Source organism: Talpa europaea, assembly GCF_964194135.1.
Source record: "Talpa europaea genome assembly, chromosome: X".
NCBI classification, from domain to species: domain Eukaryota; kingdom Metazoa; phylum Chordata; class Mammalia; order Eulipotyphla; family Talpidae; genus Talpa; species Talpa europaea.
Genome location: NC_140081.1, coordinates 46,908,687 through 46,920,971, shown reverse-complemented (window position 1 = coordinate 46,920,971; position 12,285 = coordinate 46,908,687). Strand labels below are relative to the sequence as shown.

General features: G+C 36.0%; 1 protein-coding gene across 1 annotated transcript in view; it reads left to right on the top strand.

Moving 5' to 3' along the window:
• Positions 1-12,285, top strand: part of TEX11 (testis expressed 11) — a gene marked incomplete at both ends in the record, with an annotated part of 405,993 nt that overhangs the window by 230,717 nt on the left and 162,991 nt on the right. The window contains one exon of the mRNA XM_084259198.1: positions 3,014-3,151. Within this exon, the coding sequence (XP_084115324.1) occupies positions 3,014-3,151 (138 nt within the window). The remainder of the gene's footprint in view (positions 1-3,013; positions 3,152-12,285) is intronic.

Genomic DNA, 12,285 nt, shown 5'->3' with positions numbered 1-12,285 from the left:
CATGAGTTCATCTTTCTTGATTACTAAATAGTATTCTATTGTGTATATATACCACATCTTCTTGATCCAGTCATGTATTTTTGGGCATTTGGGTTGTTTCCAAGTCTTACCTATTATAAATAGTGCTGCAGTAAACATGGAGGTACAAGTACTTTTTTAAATTAATGTTTTTGTGTTCTCCGCATAGATCTCTAGAAGTGGAATTGCTGGGTCTTATGGTAGCTCCATTTTTATTAGTCTGAGGAATCTCCATACAGCTTTCCTTAGTGGTTGGACTAGTTTGCATTCCCACCAGCAGTGTAGGAGAGTTCCTTTTTCATCACATCTCATTACCAACATTTTTTCTAAAGATTTATTTTTTATTTATTTATACAAGAACTGGGGTACAGGCCATTGGTGCAAGAGGGTGAGAGAATTCACCAGAGACAGAGCAGGGAGCAGAACAGGCAGATGGAAAGCACTGCTGAGAGGAGCAGCAGCAGAGGCAGGAGAGGTCTGTCATGCCATGTGGGTATCTCCCTGGCCAGCGGGGAATCGAACCCATGCTGCAGAGGCTGTGGACAGCTTCACAGTGCTGAGCTCAACCTGCTGCACCACTGGGGATGCCCCACCGCATTTATTGTTGCTAGTTTTTTTTTTTAATTTGTGCCATTCACACTGGTGTAAGGTGGTATCTCATTGTGGTTTTGATTTGCATTTCACTGATTATGAGGGATGTTGAACATTTTTTCATATGCCTGTTGGCCATTTGCATGTCCTCTTTGGAGAAATGTCTTTTATGTTCTTTGTATGGAGTGAAAAAATTTTCTCCCAATCAGTAGGGTGTCTCTGTTTTGGTTAATGCCTTTTGTCATACAGAAGCTTTTTAATTTGATGTAATCCAAGCTGTTTATCTTTTCCTTCACTTTCTTTGCTTTGGGTGATGAATCTTTAAAATGTTACTGAGATGTATGTCTTGTAGTGTTTTACCTGTATTTTCTTCTATACATCTTATGGTTTCAGATCTTATGTTCAGATCTTTCACACATTTTGAGTTGATTTTTTTGCATAATATGAGACCACTACCTCACACTTTGGATGGTTTTTCAAATTTCTATTTCATATATTTCTGCTTTGATTTTTAATATTCCCTTTTTGTACTCGGGTTTTTGTTTTTGTTTCTGTTGTTCTTTTTCTAGTTCTTTGAGATCAGAGATTGGGTTGTTTCTTTGAGTTCTTTCTTGTTTCTTGATGTGAGTTTGTATTGCTATATATTTTCCTCTTATTGCTGCTTTTGCTATGTCCCATGCATTCTAGAAAGTTGTGTCATCACTGTCATTCATCTCCAGGGAGTTTTTTATTTCTTCTTTGATCTCTTCATTAATCCAGTAGTCTTCCAGTAGTGTGGGTTTCAATATTCATGAAGTAGGATGTTTACTTGCTTTCTTTTCATGGTTTATTTCTAGTTTGATACCTTTATGATCAGAGACAATAATCAATATGATTTTGATCATAATGTATCTGTCAAGATTTGTCTTGTGACCGAATATGTGATCAATCCTGGAGAATGATCCATGCACACTTGTGAAAAATGTGTACTCACGTTTTTTTGGGTGTAGTGTCTTATAGACGTCTGTTAAGCCTATGAGGTATAGGTCCTTATTTAGAGATCTAGTATCCTTGTTTATTTTTTTAAATTTATTTATGCATATAAGAACTGGGTACAGGCCAGAAGTGCATGGGTTGAGAGGGCTCACCAGAGACAGTTTTTTTGTACAACAATACAGTTGCATTAATTATAATAATGAAAAACTGAAAATTATCCTAATTTAAGAAAATCATTAATTTAATTAAATAATATGTATCCCTTAACTGTGAAGACCACATAGCAAACATATATTAATATTTTAAAAAGCAGAGTTAAATAAAGAGAATAGAACATGAAACTCTAATATGTTATGATTACAAATATAAAAATGCATTAGGGTAAAGTTAAAATAGAATTTAGAAAAATGAAAATAGCCATATTAGCATGATGAAATATGGTTGCTTTCTTAAAATTTATACATTATTTTAATAACTTTTTAAAATAAATTTTCAGTATTGGGGGATGATTAACTATACTCTCAGACTTTTAGCCCATGTGTAAAATTTCCTTTCTGTCAGTGTTATTTAGGTATAATTAACAAAAAATACAATATATTTAAAGTCTACAACATGATGATTTGATTTGCTATACATATACATTGTGAAAGGATTCTAATATTGAGTTAATTAACACATTTATCATGCTTACCTTTTTATTTTTCTTAGTGAGGACATTTAAGTTCCATTTTTTTAGCAAAATTCAATTATAAAATCCAGTATGAACAACTATAGTAACACGTTATCATTACATCCTCAAATTTTTTTCATCTTAAAACTTGAAAACTTGTACCCTCTTACCAGCCTCTCCCAATTTCCCCAAACTCCTAAGGCCCTGGCAACCACCAATTTACTCTTTGTTTCTATGACCTTAATTTTTTTTTTTAAGATTTCATATACCAGTGATACCAGGCTGGGTTTGTCTTTCTCTTTCTCACTTGTTTCATTTAGCATATCTTCCAGGTTCATCCATATTGTCTCAAATGGCAGGATTCCCTTCTTTTCTTTTATTAAATTAATATTTTAAATTGAGGTAATGTTGGTTTACACCATTATTTATATTTTGAAATATAGGATACCCCCCCTTCAAGTGCTGGAAATATTTTCTTCTATTCACAGGTTGCCTTTTAAGTTTGTTGATACTTTCTATGAAATTTCTAGTGGGGGGGATAAAGAGAAAATATTGATTGCCACTTTACCATTAACTTCTATTGACCAAGACTGATAAAAAAATCCACTTAGTACTCAGCTCAAAGGGTTTTGTGTTGTGGTTACCTAAAGAGGAAAATAGTACCAATAACACCACTTTGTTTGCTTGTTTCTACATGTGACTATTACGGTCAAAAGTAGAGCTATATCTGTGATATTGTCCTTTCTTTTTAAACTTTAGGTACAAAATTATGCTGATGCGCTACAGTGGTACTGTTATTCTCTGAGAATTTATACAATTGATGAAATGGATCTGAATTTGGCCAAGTTGCAGAGGAACATGGCATCCTGTTACCTACATTTGAAACAACTTGATAAGGTTCACTGATTTATTTACTTTTTGAGAAGCAGGAAATGTTTTTATGTGCGGTGGCAGAGAGGTGGATGCAGTGGTGTGACATTGTTAGGTTAGCATGTCTGAGAGTTCCTTTATATAGGAAAAGATCAAATTGTTATTTTCCTATTTGCATACTTTGAGTATAAATGAACAGAACTAACCCCGAAAGAGAGAATTTGGAATAAAATTCATTCCAGTACTCACTGGGTTTTCTTTGTACCCTATTCTGAAAAGTAATATATCATTGGAACTCCTGGACAAAGTTAATCTGCTACTGAACATCTACAGTATTTTCTTCGAAGCAGACTAAATTTTAATATATACTTTCTTTGGTCAAACATTCAGTAAGAGCAAATATTTGGATGAACTGTTCATTTTTTTATTTTCTGGGTTATATATTGCATTTCCAAACACTCTAGAAAATATTCAGCTATTGATTTCATATCAGAACAAAATTCTAGAAGGTAAAAGAGATAAAACTTATATAAAGATAGACCCATTCATACTTCCCAAAGCAATTGAGACATTTCTTCTGTCTATATAGTATGCACACAATGGGAGGGAGTATATTGGCTGTGGATGGACAAAAACAGGAAGGACAAACAAGGACAAGTGTGGAACCATATTAAACATGAAGGATTTTGTTGCTTTTCAAGTTTTAATGACAAATTTAGGGCAAAATATTTGATTAAAGGTAATATTCCAGACATTTTCTTTGAAGATTTATCTTAATGGGTTGCTTATCTGGTTAAATACTTTGGATTTTCTTTCAAAAGAGTATTTATCATTTTGTTTGTATGTTGTAAATTCATTGTCCTAGAAAAGAAGTTGAAATATTACTTAATCATAGTTCTACACAGGCTATCACTTAAGTGTTTTGGAAAGATAGTTGCCTACTATTTACCTAAAGACCTAAAAGGATTATCACACAGAATTTGTTACCTAAGTTATTGTGTTTCTGCATAGAATGAAAACTATCTCAGAAAGATAATTCTCTTAATGACCAGTAAAGAAGGTGATCACCCAGATTTTATAATTTCCATGATTTATGTGGGCTTGGCAGATTGAGGAGTTGGACATGGAACTAGAGATGCCAGTTGGTTTGGTAAGGGGGATAGAAGCATCTGCAGACTAAGGAAGGATATCTTATAAGCTAGTCAAAATAGAAAAAAATACAGTGTAAAAAACTACAGTAGTCTCTGAAGTTACAGAGATGAGCAAGACATAGTTCTTTTCAACTCAGTCAAACAGCTGGCATCAGGGTATCGTAATAGGCAGATAAGCAATTATGCCAATGAGGGAAGTAGAAGTGTTAGAAATATTTCAGAAGTTAGGCATAAAGGTAGTTGGCATCATATAAGCATATCAACACGGAGCAGGGCTTTAACCACAAAGATTTGGACTTGGATATGTGGGACACTGGGGATATTTATAGTTGGACTAAAAAGAACAAGATAGAACTCTAACTTAAAAAGACAGATATGAAGCTGTTTTATTTAAGAGTGGAGCTCAACCATGAGGAGACATGCAGGTATGAAATTACAAGAAAAAAAATACAAAGTGATTAGATACAGTGTTCCAAGACTTGAAGTAGTACTTATCATAAATAGCATTCAAGAACAGGTTGGGGGCTTCCCCTAGTGGTACAGGCGGTTGAGCGTAGTGCTGTGAAGCTGTCTGCAGCCCCTGCAGTGCCGGTTCCATCCCGACTGGCCAGCGAGGGACCCGCATGGCGCAACAGACCTCTCCTGTCTTTCCCGCTGCTCCCCTCAGCAGTGTTTTTCATCAGTCTGTCTGTTCTGTTCCCCGCTCTGTCTCTGGTGAATCCTCTCACCCTCCCAAACATCTGGCCTGTGCCCCGATTCTTCTATAAAATAAATGGATAGATCTTTAAAAAAAAAAAAAAGGAACAGGTTGGCTGTTAAACCAAAGGTTGTTTTGAATATGTTCAAGGTAACCTTGTTGATTATTGTTAGTGTATTTCTCCATTTCATCCTTCCTGCCTTGAACCTAGCAGACTTGAGTTGTGTCTATCTATGAGGAATACTCTCCCATGCACTAGGACAGATGGAAAAGTGAAAAAAATACTTAATTCATCATATTGTACTATCTTGCTATTTCTATCTAACTTACTGATTTTCATTATCTCTTTTATTAGCCTTCCCTTGAACTACTTGAACATTGTTCAGAAAATTTGTGAAACCACGTGTATTGGATATCATTAACTATGATTTATTGTAAATTTTTCATCATATTTCTCATAATGGTGGTTCCAATTTTTTTTGCCTTTAAGCCCCCGTGTCTTCTCCTTCCTTTTAGCAGAAAACCCTATTTTGTAATTTGCTGAGCTTGTGGCCACTGGCATGAACATCACCAGTGTTTCTCCTTTTTACTCATCCTTTGTTCTCCCTTATTTCTGAGAAAGAAATAACTTTCTCTGGGGACCTTCTCTATAAATCTCAGCCCTCGTTCTTTAAATCTTTTTACTCTAATGTTTCTTTCCCTTTGTACATTTATTTTGAGTTCCTCTTTGTCCAAAAACTTTCCTTCTACCTTGTCAACATCCTCAAATTACAGTTTTTTCTCCTTCCTTTCATCACCAAATTTTCTATACTAAAATTACTGCCTATGTGTTTTTTCAGCATTCACTCAGCAAATATTTATTGACTACTACATATTAAGTACTCTCCTAGGCACTGGGGATATGGGAATGAACAAAGTAAGACAAAAGCCTTGGAGTTTATATGGCAACTAGGAGAGATAGACAATAAAAAGATAGTTATTGTAGTTTATTACACAGGCTGGCAATTTTTCTGTGAAAAACCAAGTGGTAAATTTTTTAGGTTTCCTAGGCCATACAGTCTCTGTTGTAGATGGTCAACTCTGCTGTTGTACCGTGAAACTGCCATAGACAATGTGTAAACAAATTCACATGGCTGTATCCCAGTAAAACTTAATATTTAGGATCATTGAAATTTGATTTTCATCTAATTTTGCATGTGTTGTAAAACATTCTGTTTCTTTTGATTGTTCACAACCATTTAAAAAGGTACACCAATTTTTATCTTATGAACTGTACAAAAATAGTTGGAGGGATGAATGTGGCCCAAAGGCCATAATTTACTGACCTCTAATATATTAAGTGGTGAGAAATGCTAACGAGAAAAACAAGTAAGGAAGGGGGGTGGTATTCAGTGTTTTAGAAGAGGAATATGAAAAGTTGAACTTTTATTTATTTATTTATTTATTTTTTTTATAAATTTTATTGTTATATTCCCCATACAATTGCAGACCCCATTCTGAACCCAATCCCTCCCCTCCCGCCCCCGCCCCCCTAAAAGTGTCTCTGGTTCATAGTTTTTTGTTGATTTTGATTTTCACTTTCTTATAGTTATTCATTTTCCTGGTCCCTTATTTAAGTTTTCTAGATTCCTGCTATGAGTGAGACCATCCGGTATTTTTCTTTTTCTTTTTGGCTTATTTCGCTGAGCATGATCCCTTCCAGCGCCATCCATGTTGCAGCAAATTGCATGTGTTTATCTTTTTTGAATGCTGAGTAATATTCCATGGTATATATGTACCACATCTTCTTGATCCAGTCATCTATTTTTGGGCATTTGGGTTGTTTCCAAAGCTTAGCTATTGTAAACAGTGCTGCTATAAACATAGGGGTGCAGGTGTTCTTTGGAATTGATGTTTCTGTGTCCTTTGGGTAAATACCTAGGAGTGGAATTGCTGGGTCATATGGAAGCTCTATGTTTAGTAGGTCCAGAAATCTCCACACAGCTTTCCACAGTGGTTGGACCAGTTTGCACTCCCACCAACAGTGCAGAAGAGTTCCTTTTTCTCCACACCCTCGCCAACATTTGTTGTTGCTAGTTTTTTTAATATGTGCCATTCTCACTGGTGTAAGATGGTATCTCATGGTAGTTTTGATTTGCATTTCCCTGATGACAAGTGATGTTGAACATTTTTTCATATGCCTGTTGGCCATTTGCATTTCCTCTTCAGAGAAGTTTCTTTTAAGCTCTTCTGCCCATTTTTTGACTGGATTATTTTCTTTGTTGTTGTTGAGTCTCATCAGCTCTTTGCAGATTTTTGTGATCAGTCCTTTATCATTAGTGTTGGGTGCAAAAATGTTCTCCCAGTTGGTGGGGTTTCTCTTTGTTTTTGTTATTGTCTCTTTTGCTGTGCAAAAGCTCTTTAATTTGATATAGTCCCAGCTGTTTATCTTTGCCTTCACTATCACTGCTTTGGGTGATGTGTCTGTAAAGATGTCTTTGATGTGCAAATCACGTAGTGTTTCACCTATATTTCCTTCTATATATTTTATGGTTTCAGGTCTTATGTCTAGTTCTTTAATCCATTTTGAGTTGATTTTTGTGTATGGTGTGAGGTGGTGGTCAAGCTTCATTCTTTTGCATGTAGCGACCCAGTTTTCCCAGCACCATTTATTGAACAAACTTTCTTTGCTCCAATGCATAGTCTTTGCTCCTTTGTCAAAGATTAGTTGACCATAAATCTGTGGGTTTATTTCTGGATTTTCTATTCGATTCCATTGGTCTGTATGTCTGTTCTTGTTCCAATACCATGCAGTTTTGATGATTATGGCTTTGTAGTAGAGTTTGAAGTCTGGGAGTGTGATGCCTCCATTCCCTTCTTTTTTTTTCAGGAGAGCTTTGGCTATTCGGGGTTTTTTGTGATTCCATATGAATTTCATCAATAATTGTTCTATTTCTTTGAAGAATGACATTGAAATTTTGATTGGAATAGCATTGAATCTGTATATTGCTTTTGGAAGGATGGCCATTTTAATAATGTTTATTCTTCCAATCCATGAGCAGGGGATGTCTCTCCATTTCTTTGTGTCTTCTTCTATTTCTTTTAACAGTGTTTTATAGTTTTCTTTGTATAGGTCCTTTACCTCTTTTGTTAGATTTATTCCCAAATATTTGATTTTTTTTGTTTCAATAACAAAAGGGATGGTCTTTTTGATTTCTTCTTCTTCAGATTTATTGTTTGTGTATAGGAAGGCTACTGACTTTTGCGTGTTGATTTTGTATCCTGCCACTTTACTGAACTGATTGATGAGTTGAATTAGCTTTTCTGTGGAGTTTTTGGGGTTCTCTATGTATAATATCATATCGTCTGCAAATAGTGATAGTTTGACTTCTTCTTTTCCTATTTGGATTCCTTGGATGTCTTTCTCTTGTCTTATTGCCCTGGCTAGGACTTCCAGTATTATATTGAAAAGCAATGGTGAGAGTGGACATCCTTGTCTTGTTCCAGATCTTAATGGAATTGCTTTCAGCTTTTCACCATTGAGAATGATACTGGCTGTTGGCTGAAAAGTTGAACTTTTAGATACAGTGGCCGGGGAAGGCCTCAGTAAGAAGGTGCTTTTTGAGTAAAGATCTGAGGAAATGAGAGATCAGATTATTGTGGATAGCTGAAAAGAATATTCCAAGCAGAGAGAATAGCAAGCTCAAAGGTTGTGGGAGAAGGAGCATACTTGGGGTGCTGTAACAACAGGCAGAGTATGATTGGAGCAGAGGGGATGTTAGGAAAAGTAGGAGATGTGATCCGTAAAGTAGTGGGGAAAAATCATGTAAGAAAGACATTGTAGTTCATTGTAAAGATTGGGGGTTGTAATTGTATGGGGAATATAAAAATAAAATTTAAATAAAAAAATAAAAAATAACAATGAGAAACAAGCAGTACAACGTCCAATTTTAAAATAAACCTAATTTTTTTCCCTTTCAAAAAAAAAAAAAAGATTTATGGCATTAACTCTAAGTTAGATGGGGAGCCACGGGAGTGGATAGTGGTTAGGGCAGAGGAGTGACATGATCTGACTTGCATTTTATTTTATTTATTTATGTTTTCAATATGAATGTTATTTTTAAAAATTGTGTCATTTTTCTTGAGGATGTTATTTTAAAACTTTGATTAAGGGGGATAGGTTCACACCTCTTTAGACTAATGTTACCATACCACATCCATCCCAAAGCCTCCATAGTCCTCCATCATAGTCCATTGGGCCCCTTGCCCACTTTGCTCCCCATTGCCCATCCCTCTCCTTCTGGTACCTTCAATTTTGCAGTCAGTTTGTAGGGTTTATTTTGATTTAGTTTGTATGTTCCTTTATTTTGTTTCTTTACATTCACTATGTGAGTGAAATCACCTTCTGAATTATTTTATTTAGTATAATCCTTTCCAGTGCCATTAAAGTAATCACAAATGGTTAGAGTTAATCTTTGTTTTTATAGCTGAGTAGTATTCCAACATGTATATATGCCCTACCTTCATTATCCACTAATCTGTTGTTGGACACTTAGGTTGCCACATGCTAATGGCCATAACCTGACTATTATAAAAAGTGCTGCAGTGGATTTAGGAGTGTGTATATCCCTCTGAATTAGCATTCTTCAGGTATATACCAAGCAGTGGAATTTCTGGATCACATGGCAGACCTATTTTTAATATTTTGAGAAGCTTCAATACACTGGACAAATATACATTCTTACTGATAGTATATGAGAGTTCCTTTTTCTCTACACCCTTGCCAATATTTGTTTCTGGTCTTTTTGAGATGAGCTATGCCTATTGGTCATCTGTATGCCTTATTTTGAGAAGTGTCTGTTTAGCTCTTCTGGCCATTTTTTGATTGGGTTATTTGTTTTCTTCTTGTTGATTTGTATAAGTACTTTGTAGATCTTGGATATTAGTCCCTTGTATGGTATGAAAATATTTTCCCCCACTCTGTAGGATACTCTTTCATTTTTTTAAAGACTTATTTTTTATTTATTTATGCATACAATAACTGAGGTGTAGGGCAAATGTGCGGGAAGTGAGAGGATTCACCAAAGACAGAGTGGGGAGCAGAACAGGCGGATCTACTGAAATATACTGCTGAGGGGAGCATCAGGAGAGACAGGAGAGGTCTGCTACTCCATGTGGGTTAGCTTCCTGGCTGGGGATCGAACTCATGCCACAGTGTCTGGCGATAGCCTGATAGCACTAAGACTTTAACCCCTGTGCCACCAGGGAGGCCCAGATACCTTTGTATTTTAATGATAGTTTCTTTTGCTATGCAGGAGCTTTTTCGTTTAATATAGTCTCAGTTGTTTAGTTTTAGTCCTGTTTCCCCTGCCATTGGAGTCAAGTCCCCAAAGACATCCCTGAAACCAATATTGTATGTTTTGCCTGTGCTTTCTTCTATATATTTTATGGTTTCAGGTCTTACATATGTCTTTAATCTATTGAGCTCATTTTCATCCATGGTGTGAGGTAGTGTCATTTCATTCTTTCGTGCATGGCTGTCCAGTTTTCTGAGCACCATTTATTGAAGAGACTTTCCATTCTCCATTGTATGCTCTTGACTCTCGATATAAATTTACTGTCTGTCTGAATGTGGATTTGTTTCTGGGCTTTCAATTCTGTTCCATTGTTCTATGTGACTATTTTTATTCCAATACCATACTGTTTGTGTTGTTATAAGCTTTGTGGTATATTTTCATGACTGCATCTGACAAACCAGGGGTAGAATGGGAGAGGAAAAAAAGAGAAAAGGATGACTAGGGATTTTGGTCTCACCAACTTCTCCCCTCTTGATGATTTTCACATCTATGTTTGTATAAACTGCTTTTTTGAAGATTACTAATGATCAAATATGATAATTTTTTTAGCCTTCCTTATCTTTTGATTTTTCTAATATAGAACTTTCTGCAACTTCTTTTGGGAAACTTTCTCCTTGGTTTCTATGACATCTTCTCTTAATCTTTTTGCTCTAACTGTTGCTTTTCTATTTCTATTACTGACTCTCTTTGCACCAAATAATTTTTTTTTTACATTTACATTTTATTTTATTTTTTTACCATTTACATTTTTATTTTTTTATTATAAATTTTATTTTTATATTCCCCATACAATTGCAACCCCCTTATTTTGACCCCAATCCCTCCCCTCCCTGCCCCCCTCCCCACATAGAGTGTCTCTGGTTCATAGTTGTTTATTTTGATTTTTACTTTCTTATAGTTATTCTTTTTCCTGCTCCCTTATTTAAGATTTCTAGGTTCCTGCTATGAGTGAGACCATCTGGTATTTTTCTTTTTCTCTCTGGCTTATTTAGCTGAGCATGATCCCTTCCAGCGCCATCCATGTTGCTGCAAATGGCATGTGTTTATCTTTTTTGAATGCTGAGTAATATTCCATGGTGTATATGTACCACATCTTCTTGATCCAATTATCTATTTTTGGGCATTTGGGTTGTTTCCAAAGCTTAGCTATTGTAAACAGTGCTGCTATAAACATATGTCTGGACCAGCCGGGCAGATCAACGCAGTACCCTGGGGAGAAAGCAGGGGCTAGGTATAGGACAGGGGTACTCAAGGAGTAGAGACAAAGCCAGGCTCATCGCCAGTCTCATTTATTCAGGAATGTGCACAATGTTATATAGGGTTCAGAAGAGGAGGTCTCTCGTTATCTCAAACAAGGAGAGACCACCAATACAAACAAGCCACAAGGAGCAAGCAGGGGGCAGGGTTCAGTCGTCACAATAGGAAACTTGAAACCTTCACTCAAGCTAACATTCAGTACCTGCTTCAGGCAAGAACCCGATGTTCAGGTCTGGGCCCCAACAAACATAGGGGTGCAGGTGGTCTTTGGAACTGATGTTTCTGTGTCCTTTGGGTAAATCGCTAGGAGTGGAATTGCTGGATCATATGGAAGCTCTATGTTTAGTAGGTCCAGACATCTCCACACAGCTCTCCATAGTGGTTGGATCAGTTTGCACTCCCACCAGCAGTGCAGGAGAGTTACTTTCTCTCCACAACATCACCAAAATTTGTTGTTGCTAGTTTTTTTAATATGTGCCATTCTCACTGGTGTAAGATGGTATCTCATGGTAGTTTTGATTTGCATTTCCCTGATTACAAGTGATGTTGAATTTTTTTTTATATGCCTGTTGGCCATTTGCATTTCCTCTTCAGAGAAGTTTCTTTTTAGCTCTTCTGCCCATTTTTTGACTGGATTACTCTCTTTGTTTTTGTTGAATCTCATCAGCTCTTTGTAGATTTTTGTGATCAGTCCTTTATCATTAGTGTTGTTTGCAAAAA